The 24,318-nt window shown below is 48.5% G+C and overlaps 1 protein-coding gene across 22 annotated transcripts; it reads right to left on the reverse strand.

Moving 5' to 3' along the window:
* Positions 1–40: 40 nt before the first annotated feature.
* On the reverse strand, positions 41–24,213 carry MSANTD2 (Myb/SANT DNA binding domain containing 2). Of its 22 annotated transcripts, XM_041125429.1 has the most exons (7): positions 15,015–15,539; positions 14,809–14,938; positions 12,774–12,820; positions 10,388–10,432; positions 9,518–9,776; positions 7,639–7,699; positions 41–1,561 (listed from the first exon to the last, which is right to left on the reverse strand). In XM_041125429.1, exons 5-7 carry the CDS (start codon positions 9,594–9,596, stop codon positions 709–711), a joined length of 993 nt encoding a protein of 330 aa, XP_040981363.1. In that variant the 5' UTR covers positions 9,597–9,776; positions 10,388–10,432; positions 12,774–12,820; positions 14,809–14,938; positions 15,015–15,539; the 3' UTR covers positions 41–708. The 22 variants fall into 22 exon arrangements, 17 of the variants coding, with proteins under 17 accessions (XP_040981363.1, XP_040981359.1, XP_040981358.1 ...); XM_041125425.1 differs by lacking the exon at positions 12,774–12,820 and having other exon boundaries at positions 10,388–10,429; XM_041125424.1 differs by lacking the exon at positions 12,774–12,820.
* Positions 24,214–24,318: the final 105 nt, after the last annotated feature.

Raw genomic sequence — 24,318 nt, forward strand, 5'->3', positions numbered from 1 at the left:
CAAACCAAAACAACAACAAAAAAAAACAAAATAAGAAAAATAAAAAGGCCAGGAATTATTTTAATGTTAAAAAATAAAATAAAATAAAAGCAGATATGGCAACGCTACTAGTAAAGTGGAATACATCACAGAAACCAAAGTCTTTTTGCAGGCAACACTGTTTGGAGAGAGGAGAACACTTGATGGGTGAAAAAAGTGAAGTTCTAAATTATATACAATAGTATCTAAGGGTGGCTTTGAAAAACAGTCTCCTTTAATGTGATTCAACGTTTAACTTGCCGTTATCTATTGCTTATTTATTCAGATCCGTAATAACACTTAAGAGAGAGACGGATGTGTAAAAATGAGACACGGTGGAATAAAGAAAAACCAAAAAAAAAAAACCAGCTTCTCATATGAAAACGCCACATGTACGTGCTTGTCCGATGTGGAATGTACCTACAGTCGTTTCATGGGCCGGGGGCTTCTCCTCGCCGCGCCGCTCCGGTAGGAAAACCGGCCGGTCCGTCCGGCAAGAGAGCCGGGACACGCTCGCTTGCTGGGGATGAGCTCGTGGAAAGCGCCCCGCGAGCCTCTTTATCACCCCAAAACTCGTTTCCAGGCGGAAAAGTCCGACTTGCCCAGCTGTGAACAGACAGGATCCGAAAGCGTCTGGTAGCGAGATGGAAAAAAGGGGCGGAAAGCCCTAATCCTTATGAAGGACGAGACTCAGTTGTTAAATTTTAAGGGGTATCCGATGGCTTTTTCCAGGCACTCTACCAAAGAGCCGGCGGAAAGAAAATCCCTCTCCACTTCCACAAATTTGATGTAGATGGATTTGGGCGACACGCCGGGCTCTACGACGCAGTTCTGAGATAAAAAGGCGTTGATCCCGACCCAATCTTTGCTGAAGGTTTTGGTGTTTGCCTGAAAGTGTAAAAACAGGCACTGCTGGAGAGTCCGGACCTCGGCGATGCCGAGGTAACAGTAGATAATCCGGGCGGATTCCATATCCACCCGGAGGGAGGCTTGCGGCGAAGGGACCTCCAGCTCCCCTTGAGTCTCATTGCCAGGATCGGACCCCCTGTGCTCGGCGAGAGGGGACGGGGGTTTCTCGTGGCACTCTTCGTAACCGATGGCGTACAAGCCGGGGCTTTTGGGGATCCCTCCCGGTAATAAATACTGAACGATGTTTCCTCCGGTGGGTTTGGAGTGAGCGATGGGTATCCAGTCGATCTCCATGTGCAGCTCGAGGCATCTGGCTTCGCTGATGGTGATCTCCAGGAATTTGTAATAAACGTTTTTCCAGTTCATTTTCTGCACTCTGGTCATGATAACCCGACCCTCCGGTTTTTCCGAGTTGAAATATTCCCGGAGCCGCTTGCCGAGGGGTACCTGCGAGCTGATCTCCGCATAGTGGTAACGAATATCCTCCTTCCAGCGGGTGTTGTAACCGATGCCGAAAATGGCCAGTTTGTTAGAAAGATGTAGCCTGGAGAAGTCCGTCCAGCTCTGAAACAGCTCCCACTTCAACTGGACCGACTCCAAGATTTGCATAATATTCTGCATGACGTCACGCTTCCTGGAAATTAAAAAACACGGAGAGAAGGATAAAGGCATCAGTAAACCGGAGCTGCAAAGCCATCCCGGCGAACGCACCGACCTTTGGGAAATATTAAACCCTTCCAGCTTTCTTGGCTGCTTTTTAGGTGGTGGGTATTTTATTACTATATACGTCCTAGTTAGCTAGGTGAGTTTATGGATTATAACACCACACTGACGGTTTTTTTAATTAATTTCAGCAAAACCAAAGAAAAACCCAACCCAAACTCCTTCCGGTATCTCCAGCAAACCGCAATCTCTGCTGGAAATGAGATTTTGTGCAAAAAGTTCTGCAGAAGATAACCCAGCAAAGAAAATGAGAGCTGATAAATCCCCAAGTTCAGCTTCCAAGAAAGATTTCTGCTCTTACCAACCCCCAAAACCCACACGGGGGAAATGTCCTGCTCCTACCTATGCCGCTTCAGAGCAATTACAAGCAAACACGTGTCTGGTGTCGCTAAACAAATGCAACCTCCGTTACTGGGTTATTCTTTACAGCCGTGCGTTCCCATCGGCACACGGTCCGTCGCAGATGACCGGAGCTGCATCCCTAATTTGCAACCACCACTCAAAATGCTTCCGCCTCATCATTACTCCAAAATTCACGTGAGCAAACAGGGCTGTAATTGTAAAAACTACAAAGCAAGCGCCAAGCAGCTCCAAAAGGCTCAGTCCCAGCACTGGATCAGAAACAGGGCTCAAGGGACCAACCCCACAGAGCAGACGATGCCGGTGAAGATGACCTGCGCCCGGACACAAGCGACGCAATAACCCGCTGCAGGATGGATGGCAGAAATCCCTCTTGGATAGCCAACAAAGAAATCCCCACGTTTCCAAAGATTTCTTTTCCCTCCTGGTAACGGCACCGGCATCAAAGTGAGTTTCCACGGAGGGAATTACGCTTTGCTAAGCGATCGGGAGAAAGCATTCACGTGTGCCTGAAGCAAGCTGGAACAGCTTCCTCCAGGATGAATGAGACACTTAGAGTGTAATTAGCTAGTAGGGAGAACTACTAATTTTAGGAGTTATTGTCCTATAATCAAAGCTGTAGGAAGATAATACGACTTGTTTGGTAATGGAGAAATCTCTCTTGGTCCAACAAGTGGGATTTAAAAGCTTGTTCTGCGCAACTCTCCTCCCTTTTATCTGTTGCGCCGCATCTGTAAAGCTGAACTGCAATGGCACAGGGGTCACCGCATCCCCGCAAGGGTCCTGCCTCCTCCCGTGTCCCACCAGCACATTCAGCATCTTTAGTCCCCATGCCAGGCGACACCAGTCATCTTCTGCGGGGCATGCACGAACTTCCCTCCTCCTGTGGGGTCATAAGGATCGCTCCAACTCCCTAAAATCGGCCTTTCCCAACAGCTCCCCGATGGAGTTAAGCATGAGGCTGGCCAGGACACAATGGTCTTCAAGCAATAGCAGATATGACGCCACACAAACGGCACAAGGATACACCTGGGGTTGAGACCGGCAGCTGCATTTCTACCCAATAAATCCCTAAGTGGATCAGAAGGTGTCTTTCTTCCATCCTATTGATATAAGGGTTCAAAGAAAAAAGGTTTGGGAGCTGCAGACCCTTCCCACGGTGCTGGAGAGGTCCAGCCTCACAGCCTCTCACCTCAAAAAACCTGCTTCTATAGGTGCAAATACAACACACGTGATTTTGGGAAGGTTCTCAAAGTCCTTTAGGTGATCTGGTGCCTCCAGGACAGACTGCAGGCATTGGGCTTGGGACCACAGAGCGCTGCGTTGAGCAGTTTGACGCATGACGGTCGGTGCGCGCCAGCTCTGCAAACCTCAGGTGGGGTGTCCAAACTCTCCAGCAAGAGGTCTGAGCCATCCAGGCCCAGAGAGCTCGCTCCTCACGGCGACGGGAGGGACCGCAGCCATTGGCATGCTGCCTATCTTAACGATCTAGCACCAGCAACCGCGCCAGGAGGTTCCCGGATAGGCCTTAAAAAGGCATTTTGGCAAGCGCATCGCCGCTGCACTCGGAGCGTAACTGAGTTTCTGGAGCACCGAGGAGGGGACCTGCTTGGCGAGCGGAGTTGTGTTTGAGCCAGGGGTTTTGAAAAACGCCTGTTGCATCATCAAACTCCCATTTCTTATTTTAAGTTACTTCTGAGGAGTCATTTCCGCTTCTCCCTGTCTAGCAGCAAAAGAGAAGGCAAGGAGAGAAATACCGTACAAGAAAAATGCGTATTTACCCCCAACCCATTTATATTTACACACAAACACCGCAGCAATACTGAACCATCTCAAAGCTTCTCTACAGCTTCCCCAACGCTCCTTCAGATGCTGAGCAGTACAGCGTCGCTATGCTTGGAAAACGTCTTTTTTAGACTTTTGGAAGTGGAAATTCACCTTCTGGGGACCAGACAGACAAGGGGACACAGTAAGCGCTGGCTCAGCACAGGGCTGTTTGGTAGCAGAGAGCCTGTGTTTCACCACTGTTATACACTCATTCGACTCTAGACAGACAGCTGAACTCAATTTAAAGAAAGCAGTCCCATCCAAACCCAGAGACAGGAGAAAGCAGCGTGGGTAGATTTTCATTCAACAGTGAAGGAACAGAGCTAAGAACAAAAAAAAAAAAAAAAAAAAAAAAAAAAAAGCCCCCACCTTTAATAATTACACTATAAATACTCTCGCTAAGTTTAGTTCAGCACAAAATAGAGCTGAAGCTCTGGTGAAAAAAAAAATTAGTCACTCAAACTGCTCCTGCTGGGAAGAGGAATAATTTCACTAGAGATGATCACTGGTAGCACCTTGTGGATGGGAGAGAAGGGCTTTCCACAGCGGGAATCCATCACTTCGAGCACAGAGGAAGCAATAGGGAAAAATAAATTTTAAAAAGCTTTGCTTTTCGGTTTTAGCATCTCCTCTTACACCAGGACTCGGTGGTTCGGCAGCCACCCCACTGCGCCTCGCTTTCCCAGGCTCTAACCAGCACCTCCACGACTCGGCCAAGCAGAGGTATTATAAGCAGCAAGAGTCAAATCATTACTATTATTTGTTTTTCAACGGAAAAATCCGAGCTAGCAGAGGATTTACCCTGTGTCAGCGCTGTTTGTCACAGGGCAATCTCATTTTTCATCTGCAGAAGGTGCCCTAGAGCTGGGTTTTACCCTATCGTCAAACCACAACCTCTGTGCTGGAGACTGGCCATCTGCATTTCTTTCTCCTCGGAAGCTTTTGCAATTCAAATGAGGAAAGACGGGAGACAAGACTGGTGCAAATTTGTTCTAAGGCGCTGTTTCCAAACAAAAGCGGACTTCAAAGAGCCTGAAACAGCTGGTTTCAGTGAAGGACCCAGCTCCCCAAGCTTTTTCTAGTTCATCTTCACAAAGCTCACAGTGAATAAAACTGCTCCTCAAATAAATTTAAAATAGCAGAACAGAGTCTTAAGTAGCGTTTCACTTTTCAAAAGAGTTTATTTGGAGGCAGCAGCGTGCCAAGGGGACGCAGCGGTGAGCAGACGTGGGGGAGAGTCCAGCTGACAGAGCACGGGACCTGGACACAGCTTCGTTATTGCTCTTCGCTTCCTACGCTGCCGAAAATAAGGCAACCCAGGAAATACGGGAAGTCCTTATATGTCTTCAGAGGCCAGTTATTTACTACCTGAAGTTAAGAGACGCAGCGCTGTCCATGTTAATGAGCTGTGCAGCTTGCTTGGAGATGGAACGCATTAGGTTTGCTGGTGCGTGATCAGGTCCCGGTGCTGGCTGAGCTGGCAGGAGCAGCTGAACTCCTCGCAGGCAACAGGAGTAAAGCGAGCTCCCTCTGTTTCTGCAGGTTTGTGGTCAGCTGATAGCGACAGCAGCCTCACACGTGTGTGTTTTATCAGGAAAAGAAGAGCCAGAATAAATTCCAGCACCCAGAGAGCTCAGCGATAGGTTTCCTAGAGCCAGCATCTCGGCGGCACTCTCCCGCCCTCTCTGCTAGGAAAATAATGTCACGGTGCACGTCTGCTCCCATGGTTTTCCAGAAGCTGCTTAGCTGCAAAAAATCCTTCCAAAAATCCTTCCAAAATCCCAGGGGAAGGAAAGGTGGAAGCAAAGACAAGATTTTTAGCAATACACGTGCTTACAGTCCACCATCGCCACATTGCAATTTCCCCACGTCAAAAATCACAGCACAGGTTCACCAAAGAATCTGAATGCACTACCACTCCCTCCAATTTTATTGAGATTATTTCTGCTGAAAATCTGCACTTGACCAAGAACGCAGATGAACTGAAGCCCCACCTTCTTCAAAGTAAATTAGGTGTATTTTAAAACATTGGCCAAAGAGGTGAAAAAGTTTGGCATCTATTTATTGTCTGCTGCTTTTAAGAATAGACGCAATTCTATTTTTTGAAGATAATAAACAAATACCCAGCTTATCTTTGTATTAGCCACCCTTCTCCTGACTGCTTTTAATCTACCAAGTCAGAGTTTAAAAGGTCCTTGCTCTCATAGTGGGGGGAAAAGTGTAATTTTCAGCAAATCTGTCTTGGAAGATACTTTGCGCTTCCTCCGGGCACGTAAGACGGGCTTATCACCTGCACGCTTCACAAAATGCCCAAGAGTTCAGAGACTTCTGTGCATTTTAGAGGGAACTTGAGGGCGGAAAAACTGACCAGAAAACTCTGAAAGGTCTAATCTACCAAATCTAAACCAGTCGTCCATCTACACAAAAAAAGCTGGAAGGGAAGATTCAGGCAGTCCGAGCCTCCACTTCAGAAAATTCAGGATTATTTTCTATGCAAATCCCTAAAGCATACCTTGAAAGGTAAAATTATCCCAGAACAGTCCTAAGCAACTGTTCAAAAAGGCAGTAATAACGTTTATACTGAAAATGGTTATTTTTCTCCAGGTGATCCCCGAGTTGCTAAACTGAATTTGCTCCACATTAAGAAAAAAGGTCACCTTTGGGTACCGTGAAAATCCATCTGAAGTGGGGAGTTTGATGAAGCTAGGCCATTACAATGGAAGCTGCTTCTTTTATTATTTTTATTTTTTTTAGGTTTTGGAGGATTTTTTCATTCAGTTATAGTAAAAAGCCTCTGTTGTGTTACTAACCAGGGTCGCTATGTTAATATATACAGTGCTGATGACTTCCTACCCTACAGAAGCTTTCCAGCATAGGAAATACCAGATTGACTTCAGATGACACTACAAATTACTGGTGGGGGAGCTCATGTGTGCAACCCACCCAGAAGGGTCTGCGAGCCAATTTGCAATGGCTCACTCCCATCGTAGACAGATCTACAACCACCCTGTGCGTTTTAAAACCCTAAAGGTCAGAAGAAAGTAGCCCTGGTCCAAGTAAATATGGCACAATTCCTTCCATTTTTCAAAATGCTCTGTGTTATTGTTGGCGAGGCAAGGGAGATTCACATGCTCAAAGCATTCGAAACGCTCCAGTATTTGTCAGATTAAACCGATCCAAAAGGTTACAAGTCAGCTCCGGAAAGTTATAAAAATAATAATAATAAAATAAAAAAATAAAAAATCACAAGCTTTGGCATGCCTTCCCACCAAGGAGGGGAAATGCATGAACTTTTCTTGCAAGCATTACTCACACCAAGCCAACAGTACACACTACTACTGGGGTGCTGCGTCCCCCTTCTTACTCTTTCTTTCCTCCACTCCTCCTATATTTTTTTTTCCTTACATCCAAAGGGGCAAACTTCAGGCAAATGGAAAAAAAAAAAAGCCAAACCCAAGAGTACAAATAGATCCAAACGCTTGGCCTCATGTCACGGTACCCACAGCCTGCCCACACACAGCCCTAATGAATCTGCTGTGTGTTTTATCCACATTTTAAGTCCTTGCATTCATGTAGTACTCTTGTTTCGTTTGTTGAATGATGAAGCCAAGAAGAGACAGAATTATGAAGCTTTTCAGATGTTCTGAGGTAACTGGATTAATGCATAAAGCAGATTCAACTGTATGAATAGCCTTGCACAATGTATTTATAATTATAATCAGAAGTTTCAAATATCCTCCCCTCCTGCACAACATCCCCAGAGAAACACATTCCAGGGTAAAACATTCATAAATTACTTACTGCGTGTCTTCTGAAGATTCCTGTTTTATCTTTAATGTTCTTTTTGTGGTAGGCATTTCATCTAAAAGGTAAAATTCCAACACATAATTACTTTTCAAATAATGTTCCTGGGGCTTTTTTTTTTTTTTTTAAAGGCTGAAATTAAATAAAAAAATAAATCAGAGCTGCTTCCTAAGCCAGCCAGTCCACTAAAGTTCTGCATGAGACAGCTCCAGTTCCTAAATCCTCCATAACTAGAGTATTTTGTTTTCCTTGGAAGAGATGTGGTCAGTTAAGATCTGAATCTATCTCTGCAAGTGCAAGACCTTTTCAAGGACAAGACTACAATTCCTGCTATTAAAATCACAACAAATTTGATTACAAACTACATTGTTTAAAAAAAAAAAAAAAAAAAAAAAAAAAGAAAGAAAAAAGACTATTCTGCTTTCAATGGCACATTTGAAGAGCAAACACCAGAACAAATGCATCTGTACTGCATTTAGATGTTGTGTGCTAAGTGCTTTTCTCATAACTTCTCTGAACATTAAGAATATCGTCAGCCCAAGTGCACACAAATATGTCCGATTTGACTGAAGGAAAACGGTGACAAACGAGGAGACCGCAGTTTGACTCACCAGAACGAGTCAAACTAGAGGGAATTAGCCATCGTTTACATATGTTTTGTAACATTGTCCTCTCCCCACCATTTCTCTCCCACATATTTCTGACTTTTAAATCCACTGGGGAAGAAGGCTGAGAGAACCAGAACGTGGTTAACAGCCAACTTGCAAATTTTAACGTTAAACTGCGATTTAAGCCTCTTTCAAAGCATCCCAATTGACCAGTCCCCTGAACACAGATGTGTACAGATATGTGACTGCATCTCCTCTCCCTGTTTCATCCTACAAATCACGAGCTGGGGGAAAAAACCTCATCGCACCAAGAGCCTTTACCAAATTCACCTTCTACTGCTTCGCTTGGGTCTCCATTGAATTTGATCAACTTAAAGTTTCTGACGTGAAAATAGGCCCCTGGCTCAGGCAAGGGAGGAACATGCACCCGTAAGATCAGTGGCTCAAGAGATATAAATATGGTTCAAGAAACCCACTTCTTCACAAAACTGCTCAGATCAGTGTGCGTTTTCAATCAAAAATGTAGTACCTTGCTCTGTTTAACAAAGTTCAATAAGCCACAAACAACAACCAAATCTCCAAACTATACGAATATATCGATTCTTGTGCAGAGACACCAATAATTCAGGCAAGAAAAGCATGCGGAGGAGTTCGGGTTAGGTCTCAATCCTGGAATGTGAGCTTGCTTGCCTTTTTTTTTTATTTAAAAACAGGCCACACATCTGGATATAAGCATATTTACATGTTTAAAACAAACATACCAGTTAGGGTACATATAGGAAGAATGAGCAACACTTTTTTATAGTCATTGGTATTAATAGCAGCAGTTTGAACTCCTGCTCATAATTTAAGCAAAAGGTGTTTGAACGGTAACACCAGGTTCAGCTGGTGCCCACGGACCTCCAAAGCAGGGTACCACTGAAAGGGAAAACAGCCTCCTAATCCCACGAGGGGAAGTAAAATGGAGCAGGGGAAGGAGAGACAGGGAACGTGTCACCTCCTCCTCCACCATTTCTGGCCACACAGCCCTTCTTTCCTCCTGCTAGGCTCTTTAGACTCAAGTCCTGATCCTAAACCACTTCGGGAACCGCGGTTTGCTTTTGATGATGAACTGGGGAATTTCTTTCCGTTTTCTCCCCCAGTACATCAGGTGCTCAGCATCTTGAGCACATTATGTCAGAAAAATTAAAGTTGGTACTGAGATACGTATGAGCACAGAGCCCAGGCAAAATCAGAGGGTGGAGATGCATCAACATGGCATTTCTTACCCAATTCCTGTTCGCCGGTCTGGTAGCAATGAAGATCCTGACTGTGGTTTCCCCAGTCCTCCTGCGAATACTCCTCCATCGTGCTGCCGTCTGACTCCAGCTCCTGATACAAGCCGCTGCTGTTGATGAGGACAGGCTGGCAGGGCTGGGAGTCCCATCCTCCCTGCCCAAACACCTGCTCCAGCTGTTCAAATGTGTAGCTGCTTTTCCTCTTCCCAACACCATGCTCCTTCACGCGGCTGTAGCACCTGCGAAGGGTCTAAGACAGAAAAAAGCACGTTAATCAGGCAGCGATGGGTTGGAAGAACGCATATTCACTTGCAGACAGTTACGTGGCTGCTAGGTTTTCTTGTTTCATTTTTTTACTTCTGCTGATCAGCATTTGCCCCACACTCACGAGCTAAATGCAATGCTCCCGAGCTAACCTATACCCGCCAGGAAGCATCGTGTGTATCCGATGTTCCCACTGCAGCGATTTAGCGTTAACATCTATGACCCAGGACAAAGTTGCGTAGCAGCTACAGGTTCATCAGATTTAACTCAGGTGATTTATTCTCTTCCCCACTTCAAAAAAATCCCCAGATCTGCTATGTAACATAGGGAAAAAAATAAAATAAATATACCAAGAGACCCCCAGTCAGAGATACCAACCAGCCAAGAGAATGCACACCTACTACGAGGAGGAGAAAGCAGAGCTGGTGTCGTGCCCACAGCTTGGAGAAGGTGAAGCAGGGAGGAGAAAGAAAGGAAAAGAGAAAGAAGAGTCCCCCAAAGCAAAGACGGTCCAACCTTCCTTACTCTGGTAAGAAGACACAAGGTACAAAATGTATACGCCTAAGCTATTTAGCTAGGAAAATATATATTACTTACATATTTTGCATTCCTTACTAACTCACTCTGTCTCTTGTGAAGCTGCTGAAATTTAAAAGAGGTCAAATCAATAATGCTCCAAATTCCCAGACTTCGATATCAAGCATTAAGTAAGAAACAACACTTAGACAGCTCTGTCTAATAAGCCTTTAAAAACAGTGCTGAGGCCGAAACCTCCCACACAGACAGATGCAAAAACCTGGTCTACTTTTGGTGATCCCTTTAGCATCCCGCACCGACGGCTGAGCTGTGCATCACGACAGCGATGTAAAGCCGTATAAGCCTACCATTTCCATCCACGTTTCCCCCTAATCCGGAGCAACACACAACTATTTGGGGGTAAAAAAATAAAAAAATAATAATAAAAAAATCTTTATGCGCATCCCTCAATGTGCTTTTAATTCTACCAGCACTCTAGTTTTGAAAGATAGCGATGTGCCCCAGGTTTGCTGGATCTTGATGGTTTTCAGATTGGTAGAGTGCTAGAAAACTTTTTTTTTTTTTCCCATATTAAATTTATTAGATTGCTCAGGTTCTAGCTTGAATGGCAAAGCTATCTCTGGAGTTCAAGAGGCATTAACTTGGGAAGAGCTAGTCCCGTCGCCTTGCTTTCTGGAGGACGACCATAATGGACTTCCAAGCACATCATTGCAAAAACAGCTTGGTTTTTTCCCCCCAAAGGAACCTTTACATCTCCAGAACGTTCAAACCTACCTAATGCTCCTCATATACTGGTTTAACAGCATCAACGGGAAAGGGATACATTTCTAACCAGTTTCCTCATGATATTCAGAGCCTTGGGGGCAGAAGCAAAACTGCTAAGCAGCAAGTCAGTTTTACCCTGCTGTTTCAAAAAAAAAAACCAACAAAAAAAAAACCCCAAAAAACCACAAACCAAAACCAAACAACCCCAAAACCCCAAAACCAAAACCACAGAAAAAATACAAAATAAAAAAAACCCAAACCATGTAAACACACAGGCAGCAGTAAGACCAGAACTATTCAGTGGTTTAAGGTGGAACCCTTCCCGATTCTGCCACCAAACTGGACACCATCAAATTTTAAGTTTCTGTCTGCAAGTGGGATGAAAAACAACCGGCTACATCAACCTGAAACCAAGGACCCGGCCAAGAAACCTGTCGATATTCACTGCAGGCAGACTGGGTTCCCTAAGGCAGGGGGTACAGATAAACGTGGTGGTTAAAATTGGGCAACAAGAACCCCTTGGGAACAGCGAGGCAGTTTTAAATGGTCCAGTTTGCCCTGAAAAGCACATTGGAGGATGCATCGCCCAGCTTTTGCACTCCAGTTTCTCTCCTTTCAGCTCAAGTCTCACCAAGCGATATGGGTAAACTCTCATTTCACTCTCAGACTCTTTCTAAAATCCACCCAAGTTAGATTTTTGGAAATACAGTTCCCAAACCCCAGTTCTTACAGCTGCCCTGGCTTATCCATCAGAGTTAACTGTAGACTTAGAGCCTCTAGCTGCATTTATTAGCAGCCTTTAAGCTAAACAAACTGTCTCCAGCACAGTTAACCAAAAAATGTCAATACTCTTGGCCAAGCCCTCTTGGGAACATTCGACATCCACAGTCACTTGCTCTATTTTAAGCGTGTGCTTCAAGCATCTCTCTCTACTGATGGAGTTATTGAGTATCTCACACTGGGTTGTAGCCTAGTTGTAATTATTTCATTCAGGCTGCAAACTGGCTTATTTTACCACGAAAATAATTTAGCATCAAGTCAATGGAGACTCCTACAAGAATTAAAGGGAGCAACGCAGAAAGTGGGCAAAAAATAAATGAGCAATACTCTCATTGCTCATTATTCTTGCAAGTCAAGAGTACTTTTGAGGTTACTGCCTAGATGCTTGTGGACCCGGCTGCGTGAACCACTTTTCACCTCCGCTTCTGGCAGCAGATAACCTAAAGTTTGAGTGAGATAATCTCAAATTTGGTGCTTTCAAAAGCACCAGAAGGCCTGTGGCCAAGCAGCTGGTGGTTCCTCTCGGTCTTGTTTCCTGGACAATCGAGATTCCCACTAGCTCCTTCTTCTTGGTGGCACTCCCCAGTTTCTCCAACAGGCAGTCCCTACCACTTTTCTAAGTGATGTTCACCTCCGAATAACACAGGTCAGCTCTGTTTCACGGATGCCCACAGGCTTCTACGTGGCAGGGCTGAGGTGGACCAGATCGATCGCTCTCCCTCTGCAGTCGCCTGCACCTCCCACGACAATTTTCTTCAGAGACCCTGGTAAGACCTAAATAATTGTTCAGACTTCAGGAAACCTCTCCTGGAGATTTTATAGCACTCAAGGGTTCAGACACCTTTCTCCCAGCAGGTTATTCTGATCACCAAGATTTAAGATCTAGGTTTTTCTTACGCACCTCCTCTATTCCTCCCGGTGTCCGGCTCAACTCCTGCTCCGTGGTTCCTAAAGTGCACATACATATAATGATACAGATAGACAAGAAACCAGTAAATTTAGGACAAGTAACTGAAAACAGACCTGATAACTGCCCAGTGACTGCACAGACTGGAAGAGACCGAGGCTTTTGCTTAGTGTTCTGCAACCCTGCCTGCAATACGAAGACAGATTATCCCTGCTTAATTTGTAAGTATGAAGTTCAAAGGAGGAGACAGTCAAAAAGCTCAACTTAGACTTTCTCACCATTTCTAACTCACAAGCCCTCATCTTCTCTACAAGCGAAGCCACAGGAGAACCAATCACTCTGCAGGAACTGCAGCATGACAATCAGAAACACTGGTCAGAAAAGCCTTGGGAAGCAACTTTGAGGAAGGCTGTAGACACAGTCCTCCTCCCAGCAAAAAATCAGGCAGGGGAGAACCACACTACAGTGAGCTTTTTACGCATAACCCCAGAGATGGTCCAACAGAAGAAACTCCAGATCCCTGATCTGAGCCGTACTCTTACTCGGCAAGACGCTACGCAGAGCAGTTGAGTGGCATACCTGCGTGTCCATGTTAATCTACTTAAGTCTATTAAATGACAGCAGCTGGCCTAGAAGGGGTCCCAATGGCACAGAGCACCACTTAGCACAACGTCCAGCTCTGAAGATGCTCTTTCACTTAATGGGAGAGAGCTCTTGGCTTCACATCCCAAATTAAGAGTGGCAGTATCAAATAGCTTCCTCCCTCATCATGCCAGGATACTCACAAGCAACACGAGATGAAACTAGACTGGGACAAAAGAAATGGCTTTTGAAGCCTGGAGTGGTTGTAGGGCACGTAGGGATGGCTGGCAGAGTGAAAGATCTTGCAGTCTTCATTCCCGAGTTGGATGGTGGGAGCACAAGGAAACGGAACTGACTACAGGAGTCAGATAGCTCTGCTCAGCTTGCTAGCTCATGGAGTTTTAGGTTAAAAGATGCATGCAAGGCAGGAGAACATGAGACTTATGTGGGATATTCCCACATGGAGCCCTATTTCTGCGGTCTATCCAGAATAAAAGGAGGAGAAAGAGCACCTTAAACTCTCGAGAGCGCCATACACCACTGCAGAAAGGTAGCTGACAACTTCAACATGTCTCCAAATGAGACACCACGTCATAACACTCCTCTGCAAAACACAAGCAGCCCCGCACAAACCCCCACTTAAAACTCTGCAGGTGTGCACTGCAGGAGCTGCCACAGACCTGTCTGCAAAGGCTCCAGCCCCACAGGTGGCTGCACATCTGCCAGATCACCGCACTCGAGGGGAGACACGCCGGCAGTCAAAATAAATCACGCTTTGCACCAAAGAGCGAAGGCTCAATCGTATCCTGATGTGCCCAAACGCACAGGGACTTCCTGAAGGATTTGGCTCTGGCCCAAAGGTCTCCGGTAGGGAGCAAGGAAAGCAATGGGAGTGTCCTGAGAGGAGAAGGGTGGTGAGGGGGAACACAGACAAGTTGATCGTCTGATTGAGATAGGAACCAGAGATCTCTTTGGACAATGACTTGAAGAGACAAAGTCACCCTAGAAGACACAGATAAGGGATGTCAGTCAAGGCAGGTAAGGCACATGTTTTTAAGTTAGGTTCTAGCTCTGGCTGACTAACCCAACAAAAAGGCGCAGCGTATTTCCCACCACTGCCAATTTCTAAATCACAATTGAATATATTAAAAAAAAAAACCAAAAAACAAGCTCTCGCCTGGACAGCAATTATCTACAGAAGCGCTACAGCCAATTGTAGAGGTCAACCTAGAAGAGGCACGACTTTGCCAGCGACTGAGAGGGAACGAAGCCGGGGTATAACGAGCTGTAGCCCGGCCGGGGGAGGAAGTCATGCAGCGATACGTGGTGCCGAGACGTGATAAACTTCCCCACAGTGGTGGCAGGCTACACCTCGCATCTCAGCCACCTGTGAAGATGGCTCCATCAGTTGCTGCTATTAGAGAGCTGAGAATAAAGTTATTCATACCCTTCTCAGGGATTTGATGCTAATCAGGCTAGACATCTAGAGAGAAGAACTCTCCAGTATTGCCTGCAGAAAAGCAGACGGCTGGGCACCTCCATCTCTCGACGTACTGAGCTCCTGGTTTAAGACAGCACTGGATGAAAAGAAGAGTAACTAGTTAGAGCTTGAGAAAGCAGACCAGCAAAACCCTCTGCCATGCCCATACCTACCGCAGCCAACGACGTTTGTCTCTGTAAAGAGTTTAGATGGGATGGATGCATCCTACTGACAGAGCTCGGCTTGCAGAGATGCACAAGTAAGGTTCAGCCTAGTCCTGGCACGACCTGCTCAAACCCATCACTACTTCAGAGCGATGAAGGCCACACTTGAGTAGATTGTCTTGCCTTCAGAAACACACTTATTCCTAAAATCAAACTTGAAGTTTCATGCATCCACTGTGATCAGGACAAACATCTTTATGCCACCCATGAAGCCTGCCTTTCAAGAAGAACCCAAACTGCAGCGGTCTGGACCAAAGAGGTCTGAGATGTACTCAGCAGGTCACATCTCCGCTACCAGTAAGCCATGAGAGACCACACGGACCCAAATCCCTCCTGGTTCTCTCTCTCAAATGAACGAGCAGAGCAAGGCCACACGCCTCTGTCACGTCCCGATTTCTCAGGACGATGACTCAGGTTTGCCAATTCCCAGGTCAAGATTAAGGTGAAATGACACTGGGGATCCTTCAACTCACAAAACTCAACTTTTATTCGCTCACAACAAGAATTGGCATGCTCACCACAAAAATTGGTGTGACACACAGTAAACTGTGTAACATGTGCTAACCATACATCACCAAACATATACTACAAGCCTTGCTTATTTGGGAATCAGGTCAGGGAAGACAATAAGGGGAGCCCTCCCGTTGAGTCACGAGGCTCAGAGCAGACCCCCTTGCTTTCTAGACTCCTCCTTAGAGAAGGGCCCAGGGGCGGCTGGATCCGCTCCTAGTCCCAGACTTGGTCAACGGTTTATGTCTAAAGGGATGAGGTGTAGGGATTGTGGAAAAGGAAAGAGAGAACAAGACAGAGAGAGAAAAAGGAAGAGAGAAAGATTTCACCGGTCCTGGGTCCAGCGTTGGTTCAATCAGCCAAGCGGTCCCGTTCCGGTGGGCTTGCGCACCTGGGGCTTCAGTTTGTGTCCTTTTATCATCCTTGCCCCTCCTTCGGGCGGGCACTCAAACTCATTGGGCTAATTAGGTAGCCTTTGGGGAATAGGTCCGTGGGCTTGGGTGTCGTTTGGGGAGTAACTTCCCCCTCCCTGCAGATGTGATCTTTGGCCACGCACGGTGAGCTGCCCTGTTCAGCCTGTCCAAAACAGCATTATCAGAGCAGGGAGCTGTGCACCCTCTGGCACACCTTCCCCCTCCCACTGCTGATGGGCACTGATCAGCTTCTTTTCACCTGGGGTTCCTTGCTCCGCAGAGTTCCTTGTTATGCAGAGTTAGTCGTTAAGCAGAACTTGCCCCACCACAATGTTTGAGACATTAACTCTTTCAGCCCCTCCAGAAGACAAAGAGCAGCACAAACCTGCCTGCAGGTGGGAGGGAAGATGCTCCTCTCCAAAACAAGCTTCGGCCAAGTGGCAGAAAGCATCAACGCGGGTGGCACCACAGGGGAAACTTCTCACATAGTTCAGAATGGTAAAAAACTTTACGCATACCATCCTAGAAGTGTGTCGTTGCCCGTTCTGGGGTCTCTAGGGGAAGGTCCGTGCCACTCACCTTCAGCTGTGTTGAGAAAACGTTACCAGTGGAGAGCAATATCTAAATCCATGGGAAAAGCTGGAAGTGAAATACCAAAGGTGGCTTGAACTCCAATTTTCACCAGGACCAGTGGTCAAGGGCTGGTAACTGGTGAGACCACAGCACTCCACAGAGCATCATCTACTTGGCCCCCAAATTTACGCACTTAGTAGGATGGAGCGTAACCTGGAAGAGTAACGAAAGCGAATCTGCCCCCACACTGGCGCTCAAAGCTGTATGCTCTCATACCACCTTCATTCTGCTGAGCATTTCAGGTGCATCCAGTCACTTCTGAAGTAAATAAAATCCTCGATCAACCATCCAACACCTCCTGCATCATTGCTGGTGGCACCCTTTCCTGACATCAAAGCACAGCCTCTGCAATAACGGGACACCCAAAATTTCCAACTGCCTGCGTGTGCTGGCTAAGAGCAAGTGACAAAAATCAGAAGGAGGGGTTTTAACACCTTCCCAAATCCTCCATAGTCAAGGAGCACGACAAGGAAAAACTGTGCGCTCCCAAACTAAGATTTAATGTTCAAGTGTAGCAGGTTTGTCCTTCTGCAATGAGTTCCTAGCCATCAACTGTTTCTGTCTCACCAGCATAACCTGCCAGTTCGGTCCCAGGTCCCCCTGCGAATCATTTTGCACCCATGCAGTAAGCGGTGGATGACCCAGGTACACCAGAATGACCGGACCAGAGTATTATAGACACACAACACAGCTCCAGAAGCCACTGGACAGCAAAGACACTCATCCTGCACGTACAAAGTGAGACAGATGCCTACTGGCACGACACCGCCCTGCAAATACCCTGGCTGAAGAAAGTGGGTGCAGCTGCTCTGCAAGAGGGTTCGCTCCACATGATACTCACCTCCCAGAGATGCTCCTCTGCTGCTGCCCCACAATACATCCAAGAAGGAGTAAAACAAATAAATCTGCTCTTTGTCACTGAAGAGTTTATTTTTCCCGGCTTATAAACGTCAACAGAAAGTTGCTCCCACCCACCCGGGCCTGTAAGATCCTCCAGCGAGATGTTAGGCTGCTGGAGAGGATTCAAGGAATGACAAGAAATGAGCCAGCCTGGAAAACCCGGTGTATCTGAATCTATTTAAGCCAAAGAAAGATCTGGAGGTAACTTGAACACTGCCTGCACACATCACAGCTGGTGGAGCTGCCCAGATGAGGATCTGGGCCTGAGATAACAAATGCAAGACAAAGATAAAATGCTTTCAAAAGAAATAGAAGGCAAAGCCGTTTTGAAGGTGGGTAGTTGGCTCGTTGCTACAAAATGTACCAATGCTCCATCATTTGAGATGTTCAAATTAAAAGACAGCCACTCTGCTTAACGTTATTGGACCCAGCGATGAAATTCTGGGTGAAATCCAATCTCCCGTATCACACAGGAGGTCAAACCTGATTACGGCAAGCACTGCTTCTAGCTAGCGCAGCTTTTCCTTCCTTAAAAACAACTTCACACAAGATTTAAAAACAGACTGTTTACATCGTAAAGCAGGTAAAACCACAGCCCCATTACAAATAAGCCACTGCTGCCATTGCTTTACATATAGCTTAAAGCAGGAGAACACCAACAGCAGATATTCAGGTGTAATTTTTCATTCCTTCCCGTTTGATGTGGGTTCACGGCATTTGCTTCTCCCCTTTGTACCTACGCTCTCTGTAAGTGTTTAACCAGTGTCTTCAAAGTATTTATTTTTTCCTTTGAAAAATAAATTACATGCTTAGCGGACAACCACAACCCAGCAGAAACCTCCAGTCACCCATCTGGGGCGAGAGTGAGGTCGCTACGTACACAAAACCCAACACCACGGCAGTGGGACTCGTGAATTCCTGCAGCCGGGAGTTAGATGTTGGAGCTGCTCCTCTTTGAATAAATGGCTTGGCACGGACTCTGGGGAGCAGCAAACAGATTTCAACAGCTCGCTCGCAAAATAAAAGCAGAACCCGCATTTCTGCAGTAGCTGAAGAAACGACATGTTAAAAATGCCCCTGAATTCATTTTAACAGTCTCCCGACGCTGAATGGCAACATTTAAGGAGGGATTTCTCTCTGCTCGCGAAAGGCTCGCTAGCTGCAACTGCAGCCAGTGAATTTCTAGCACTGAAACACTCTCGCAGCTCAGCTAAGCAAAGCGCTGTCAGAAGAGCAAGTCTTTGATTTCACCTTCCATGAAGAAACATGCGTGCAACAGAAGCGGAAATTCTTCCATGGATTTAAAAATCAATGCATAAGATCCGGCTGGAGCACATTATTTCAAGAACACTCCTTTAAAATAAAACAAGACTTTATTGCCTGAAAATTACCTTGACTCACATGGCTCTGCACTGGTCAGCGGCAACCGTAAAACCTGAGCTCACCTGCACTTTCCCAGAGTATCCCCCTGCCATTGCAGCCACGCGCAAAGGCTGAAAGAGGATGAAACAATGACGTCCCAGTGTATTACCCAACAGAAAGCGACCTCAAAGAACATATACTGGGTACGTTGGCTTTTGCCCTTCAGACGGCAACTTCACAGTACGAGGCGACGGCTCATTTTTCTGCAGTTAAAAGCGGCTCGATTTAACAGCTAACCTCCTGCTCTCTGGCTGAAACAACATCGCCAGGCGAAGGGCACAAAATCAGCACGCAAGTCTGGAAAGGGTTTTGCAAATATTCACCGTCTGCCTTAAAACACCAGTGCTAAGGTCAAAGCTTAAAACTTAAAGGCTCTCCACGCACTGCTGCAGAGAGGCGACAAGTTTTGGGATACACAAACCAGGCTAATTCCTTGACCGTGAACACGCAAGAGCTGGGCTGAACAAAAAGCATGTGCACTTTAGTAAACAACTCTTTAACGAGAGCTACGTGTCATAGGGACAGTCAGAATATATTACTAAACAAGCAAGGATTAAGGATACAACAGGACGAGGAAACTATAGAGCACGAGACAGCTTTTCCAGGAACCCAACAGACAGAAATTGAGACGTTTCAATCCTCCTGCAGCTCCCGATTGCCGAACCCACCAGTCCCCTGACCTCAGAGCCACAAAGTCGGATTCAAGGTCTCTTTCTGAAGGAAGAGACCAGGAAAAGCTGCTGGAACAGTTACGTGTGAATCCCTGAATTTGAAACAGACACTTCCAGAGTGGCTCAAACCCAACAGCGGTCTCGTTCCCAGCTTGCAGGCCAGCGCTGCTTATGTGCAGAAAAGCACATGCAGATGTTAAGAGACAGACGAAAATCTGAACTGGGACCTTACTTTGCATCCTGTTTGAATTAGGAGAGAATGCATCTATGCGATACAACTGGAAAACTTTCTTCTTCGTAGTTGACTTTTTCCTTTCCAGCTCATTTCTAACTCGCTCTTCAAGATTTGGCAGAGTCCAGGGAAGGCAGGTGTCCCGAAGAAGGCCAATATCGAGTTCTTATCTAAAACGCATTTATAAAGTAAGTTGAGTCCGATACGTTTTAAGCACGTTTTACATTTATAATACATCAGCAAATCCTCACGCTACGTTCCCTTGACGGACATTAAGTATCCTATAAAATCACGGAAATACGGAACATTATGGATAATAAATGGAATGAGGCAGCTATGCTCTCCTTCATCACCATCTCCCTGGTTCTGTTTTCAGCTGAGACAGCCAATAGTGGAGGACTACGAAGTGCCTGCGACCTCCCCTTGTTCCAACAGTGCATCCAAGTCGTCCTACTCTGTCTTAAAGATGACTTCAGGCTTTGACCGCTCCACACCCAGAAGTGATTTTTCACTCTTGGTCGAGCATGAGAGAGTCAAGCAGCCGATTCTGCCTGGAATCCTACAAAAATTGGGATTTTGGGCTTGGCAGCAGCTACCGCAACTATCTCAATAATCCCTGTAACAAGGTCAACTCTTGGCTCTCACAAGAACCCCCAGCTTTCAATGAGCGCTTGTTTCTTAGCAATTCCAGCAAAAAAACCTATTGCAAGCCCAAAGGCTTTGGAAAAAGCCACATTTTTGCACCTCCAGACAACTGCACTGACGAAGACCCTCGCAGTGGGGATCCAGGACACACAAAAGCTCAGGCAACAGCACAATGGGTGTGGGACAACACAGTCAGCTCCTGTTCTGGAGCATGTCTGAGACACCAAAAGCCCACCATGAGGGTCTTTACCAACAAGTGCTGGACACGGCTGACATTGAACGGTTGTTCTTTACCAGGCAGACAGCCCAAGGACAGGCCAACCTGCAAACAAGTACAGGCACAGGACAGCACACAGATGGAGGGCTGACAAGTCCCTTCCAGCTGGATCCTTCCACCAGATGTTATGGTACTGAAGAAGAGTCTGCCCCGACGTATTGCGTGTTGATCTAGAAACATCTAACAGGTCTGTCAAGAGCTGCTCTTGGAGCCATTGCAAGGTGATAAATACAAGCCTTGTGGTCTTTTATTCCCTCTAAGCTGTTTGATAGGTATGTGATGTGTGGTTTCTTTCAAGCTTGAACATTTCAGGGGCAAAGATGTGTTCAAGCATCACTTCTTACGGGAAAGGGGGAGAAGTCCTCCCCTGCAAGAAGCTCACAAACCGCTGGGAGGATGGGATCTTCCAGCAGTCACCAAAACGCTTGCTCTGGCCCCAAAGCAGCCACTACCCACGACCAGCTCCATCCAAAAGCATCAACTGAACCCGAATGGCCAGTTCTGGGCTGCTTTAATAGCGAGACTTCTCCTCACAGCCTGCTTAGCGTCCTCTGAAGCATTAATGGTTGCAGAGCCTGTGACCAAAATTAGGGTAGCGGTCCTCTACAGCTGCTGCATAAACTCCCACCACAACCCGAAACCATCGGAGTCTTGTGGACAAAGCCAAATGGCCTCAAGAAACTTCTCCGTCACACACCAGCCTCTGGCAAAGCCCAAAATTTCATGGAAGAAGCGATTTAAGCGACAAGCGCCTTGAAAGCCACTGAGGAAACAAGGGTCTCGAAGAGATTTCACGGTGCAGCAAGATTCCTCTCCAAAAATACTTGGATGCCTTCAAGGGAAATAAAGCCCTCAGCAGCAAGTACATGGAGTCAACGCAACACCATGATGAAAATACATTAAGAAACTAAAACAGAAGGGGAGCTTGCTTCGTTTCGACCACCTACTTTCAGGGACGAAGGCTGTTCTAAATAACAGAGATTGAAAGGCGAGTATCTCGCTTATTCCTGAGCTTCCTCAATGCTGCAGACTCCCTTACTTCACATATTTTGCAAATCAAAGGCCACCCGGGTGTATGCACCTAGAGGATCCCAGCCTGGCTGGGCTGGCACAGCTGTATTTAACAGAAGAGAACAGCCTCGCTGATCCCTAGCAATAACAAGACATTACTTTTTTTAATCGATCGGCATTTTAAGCGGCTGCACGGGCAGCCTAAAGGGTCACGAAAGGGGAAAGTGAAAGCCGGAGGGACCTCGGAGCGTTTAATTCACCCTTACAAGCTTCATTCACATTTATAAACTGAAAACCCGCAGCGATTCCCACCCCATCCACAGTCCCTCCAAACATCTCCTCTTCGTAAAAGTGGGACGCGCGAAGCGGCTGCTCCCAAGCCGGACGCCAACCCAGCCTTTCCCTTTTCCCCAGGGAATGATGCAGCTGGAAAGATCCCTCTTTAAACCCTGCCGCCAGAGGAAATGCAGTCCATCGGGCTGTTTAACGCGGCTCAATTATTAAAGAGGTTTCTGAGACCGCAGCACGCTCTGGTGCGAACCAGGGGAAGACGTTGTACCCTGTAAAGCAACTCCAAAGCAAAGGAGAGAGCCACAAGTGCAAGAGGGCAACCAGAGTACGAGCCACCCCTCATTACTGGAGTAACTGGGAGCCCCCTTTTCTCATGGGAGCTTCAGGGAGCAGCTAGTGCCACCCCTCACAGACAGAAGATGCTGGAGGACACGTAAGGGGACTGAGTCAACCCACCCAGGGCTACGGTGTCCACCATGCTCAGGGCCGAAGGAGGCAACCCAGGGGATGCGGTGCCCCAAAAACCCAGGGGAAAGGATGCTGCTGGGGCCTGTCCACGCAAGGGGACCCGAATGGCTGGGACACTGTGTCCCTCCCCACTCAGGAGCATAGGATGCTGCCACAGCCCACCCACACAGGAGGAACCGTGTGGCTGAACCCAAAGGACAGAGCACCTGCATCGGAAAGATGCTGTTGGAGGCTGCGGGTGCGAGGGCTGAACCCACAGGATGTGGCACCCAGCTTGCTCCAGGCCACGAGATGCCAACCGGGTGCTGCGGGGAGCCAGGCAGCTGAGCCCAGGGGACAGGGTGCCTCACACCCAGGGCTGAAGGCTGGGCTGAGCCCAGGGGACACCCACAGCCAGGGCCAAAGGACACTCCGGCAAATTGTCTGCATGGGGAGATGCTGCCGGGGTGATCCCAGGGGACGGGGTGCCTTGCTCCCGGGGATGAAGGATGCTCCAGAAGATTGCCTGCGTGGGGAGACCCTGCTGGGGTGATCCCGGGGAACGGGGTGCCTCGCACCCAGGACCTGGGCTGAGCCTGGGGAACACCTACAGTCGGGGCCAGAGAACGCTCCGGAAAACTGCCTGCGTGGGGAAACCCTGCTGGGGTGATCCCAGGAGAACGGGCACCCCACACCCAGGGCCGGAGGACACTCGGGAAAACTGCCGGCCCAGAGAAGCCCCTCCGAAAGGCTGAGCCCAGGGGACTCAGTGTCCCCAAACCCAGGGCTAAAGGACAGGCTAAGCCCAGGGGATGCCCCCGCAGCGAGGGCCAGAGGATGCTTGGGGGGGGGGGGGGGAGCAGGATCCCGAAGGGATCGAGCCCAGGGGACGCGCTGCCCCCGCGCCCTGGTCCAAAGGATGCTCTGGCGAAGGGCTCACGCGTGGACACACACCCCCCCGCCCCCGCCGGGGAGTCCCCCGTCGTCCCGTCCCCCCCCCGAGCCAAAAGACGCCCCGGGAGATCGCCCACCCTCGGGCAGGCGGGACGGCCGAGCCCGGGGACACCCCCACCGCCCTCACCCCGCGGTCCCCGGGGCCGAGCCTCCCGCCCCCCGCCGGGGTACCTTGATGCGCTCCCGGCACTGGGAGGGGGTGCGCTCGTAGCCCAGCTCGGCCAGGGCGCGGGAGACGCGCTCGTACATGGCGGGCCCGGGGGCCTTGCTGCCGAAGACGGTACCGGCGCCCTCCAGCTGCTGGTACCGCGCCTCCACCAGCCGCTCGTTGCCCCAGACGGCGATCAGCGCGTTGGTCTCCGCCGGCGTCCAGGACATCCCCCGGCAAGCGGCGGCGGCGGCGGCGGCGGCGGCGCCGCCCGGCGAGAAGGAGACGGAGGGCGAGGCCCCGCCGCGGCCCCCCGCCCCGCCGCCGCCGCCGCCCCCCAGCCCGGCCCCGCCGGCCGCCGGCCCCGGCCCCGGGCCGAGGGGCGAGGCGCCGCTGGGGGTGGAAGGGTCGGAGAGGCTGGGGTTGCCGTCGCTCAGCGCTCCCGGCGAGCCCGGCGACAGCACCTCCATCTTGGGGATCTTCAGCGGCGGCTCGGCGGCCGGGAGCTGCGAGGAGCCGCAGGACGCCGCCATATTGGAGATGCCGGACCGAGCGGGCGGAAGTGACGGGGGGCTCCCCCCGGCGGGAGGGACTTCCGGCAGCCCCCGGGCGGGGGGCGGCCAAGGCGGCGGCGGCGGCGGTGGTGGCCGAGGCGGCGGGGGCAAGCACGTGCCGCCGCCGACGGGGGCGTGGTCGAGG

This window comes from Aquila chrysaetos, chromosome 8, assembly GCF_900496995.4.
Source record: "Aquila chrysaetos chrysaetos chromosome 8, bAquChr1.4, whole genome shotgun sequence".
Taxonomy (NCBI): Eukaryota; Metazoa; Chordata; class Aves; order Accipitriformes; family Accipitridae; genus Aquila; species Aquila chrysaetos.

What these genes read in the sequence shown, in the direction of transcription:
- MSANTD2 (XM_030023047.2), bottom strand. Translation starts at nt 24,152, where the DNA reads ATGGCGGCGTCCTGCGGCTCCTCGCAGCTCCCGGCCGCCGAGCCGCCG. An exon ending in TAGTAAGGAATGCAAAATAT is followed by an intron (nt 9,777 to 10,387) that starts GTAAGTAATATA and finishes TTTCTGTCTTAG; the next exon opens with ACCCTTCGCAGGTGCTACAG. An exon ending in GAATCTTCAGAAGACACGCA is followed by an intron (nt 1,562 to 7,638) that starts GTAAGTAATTTA and finishes TTTAATTTCCAG; the next exon opens with GAAGCGTGACGTCATGCAGA.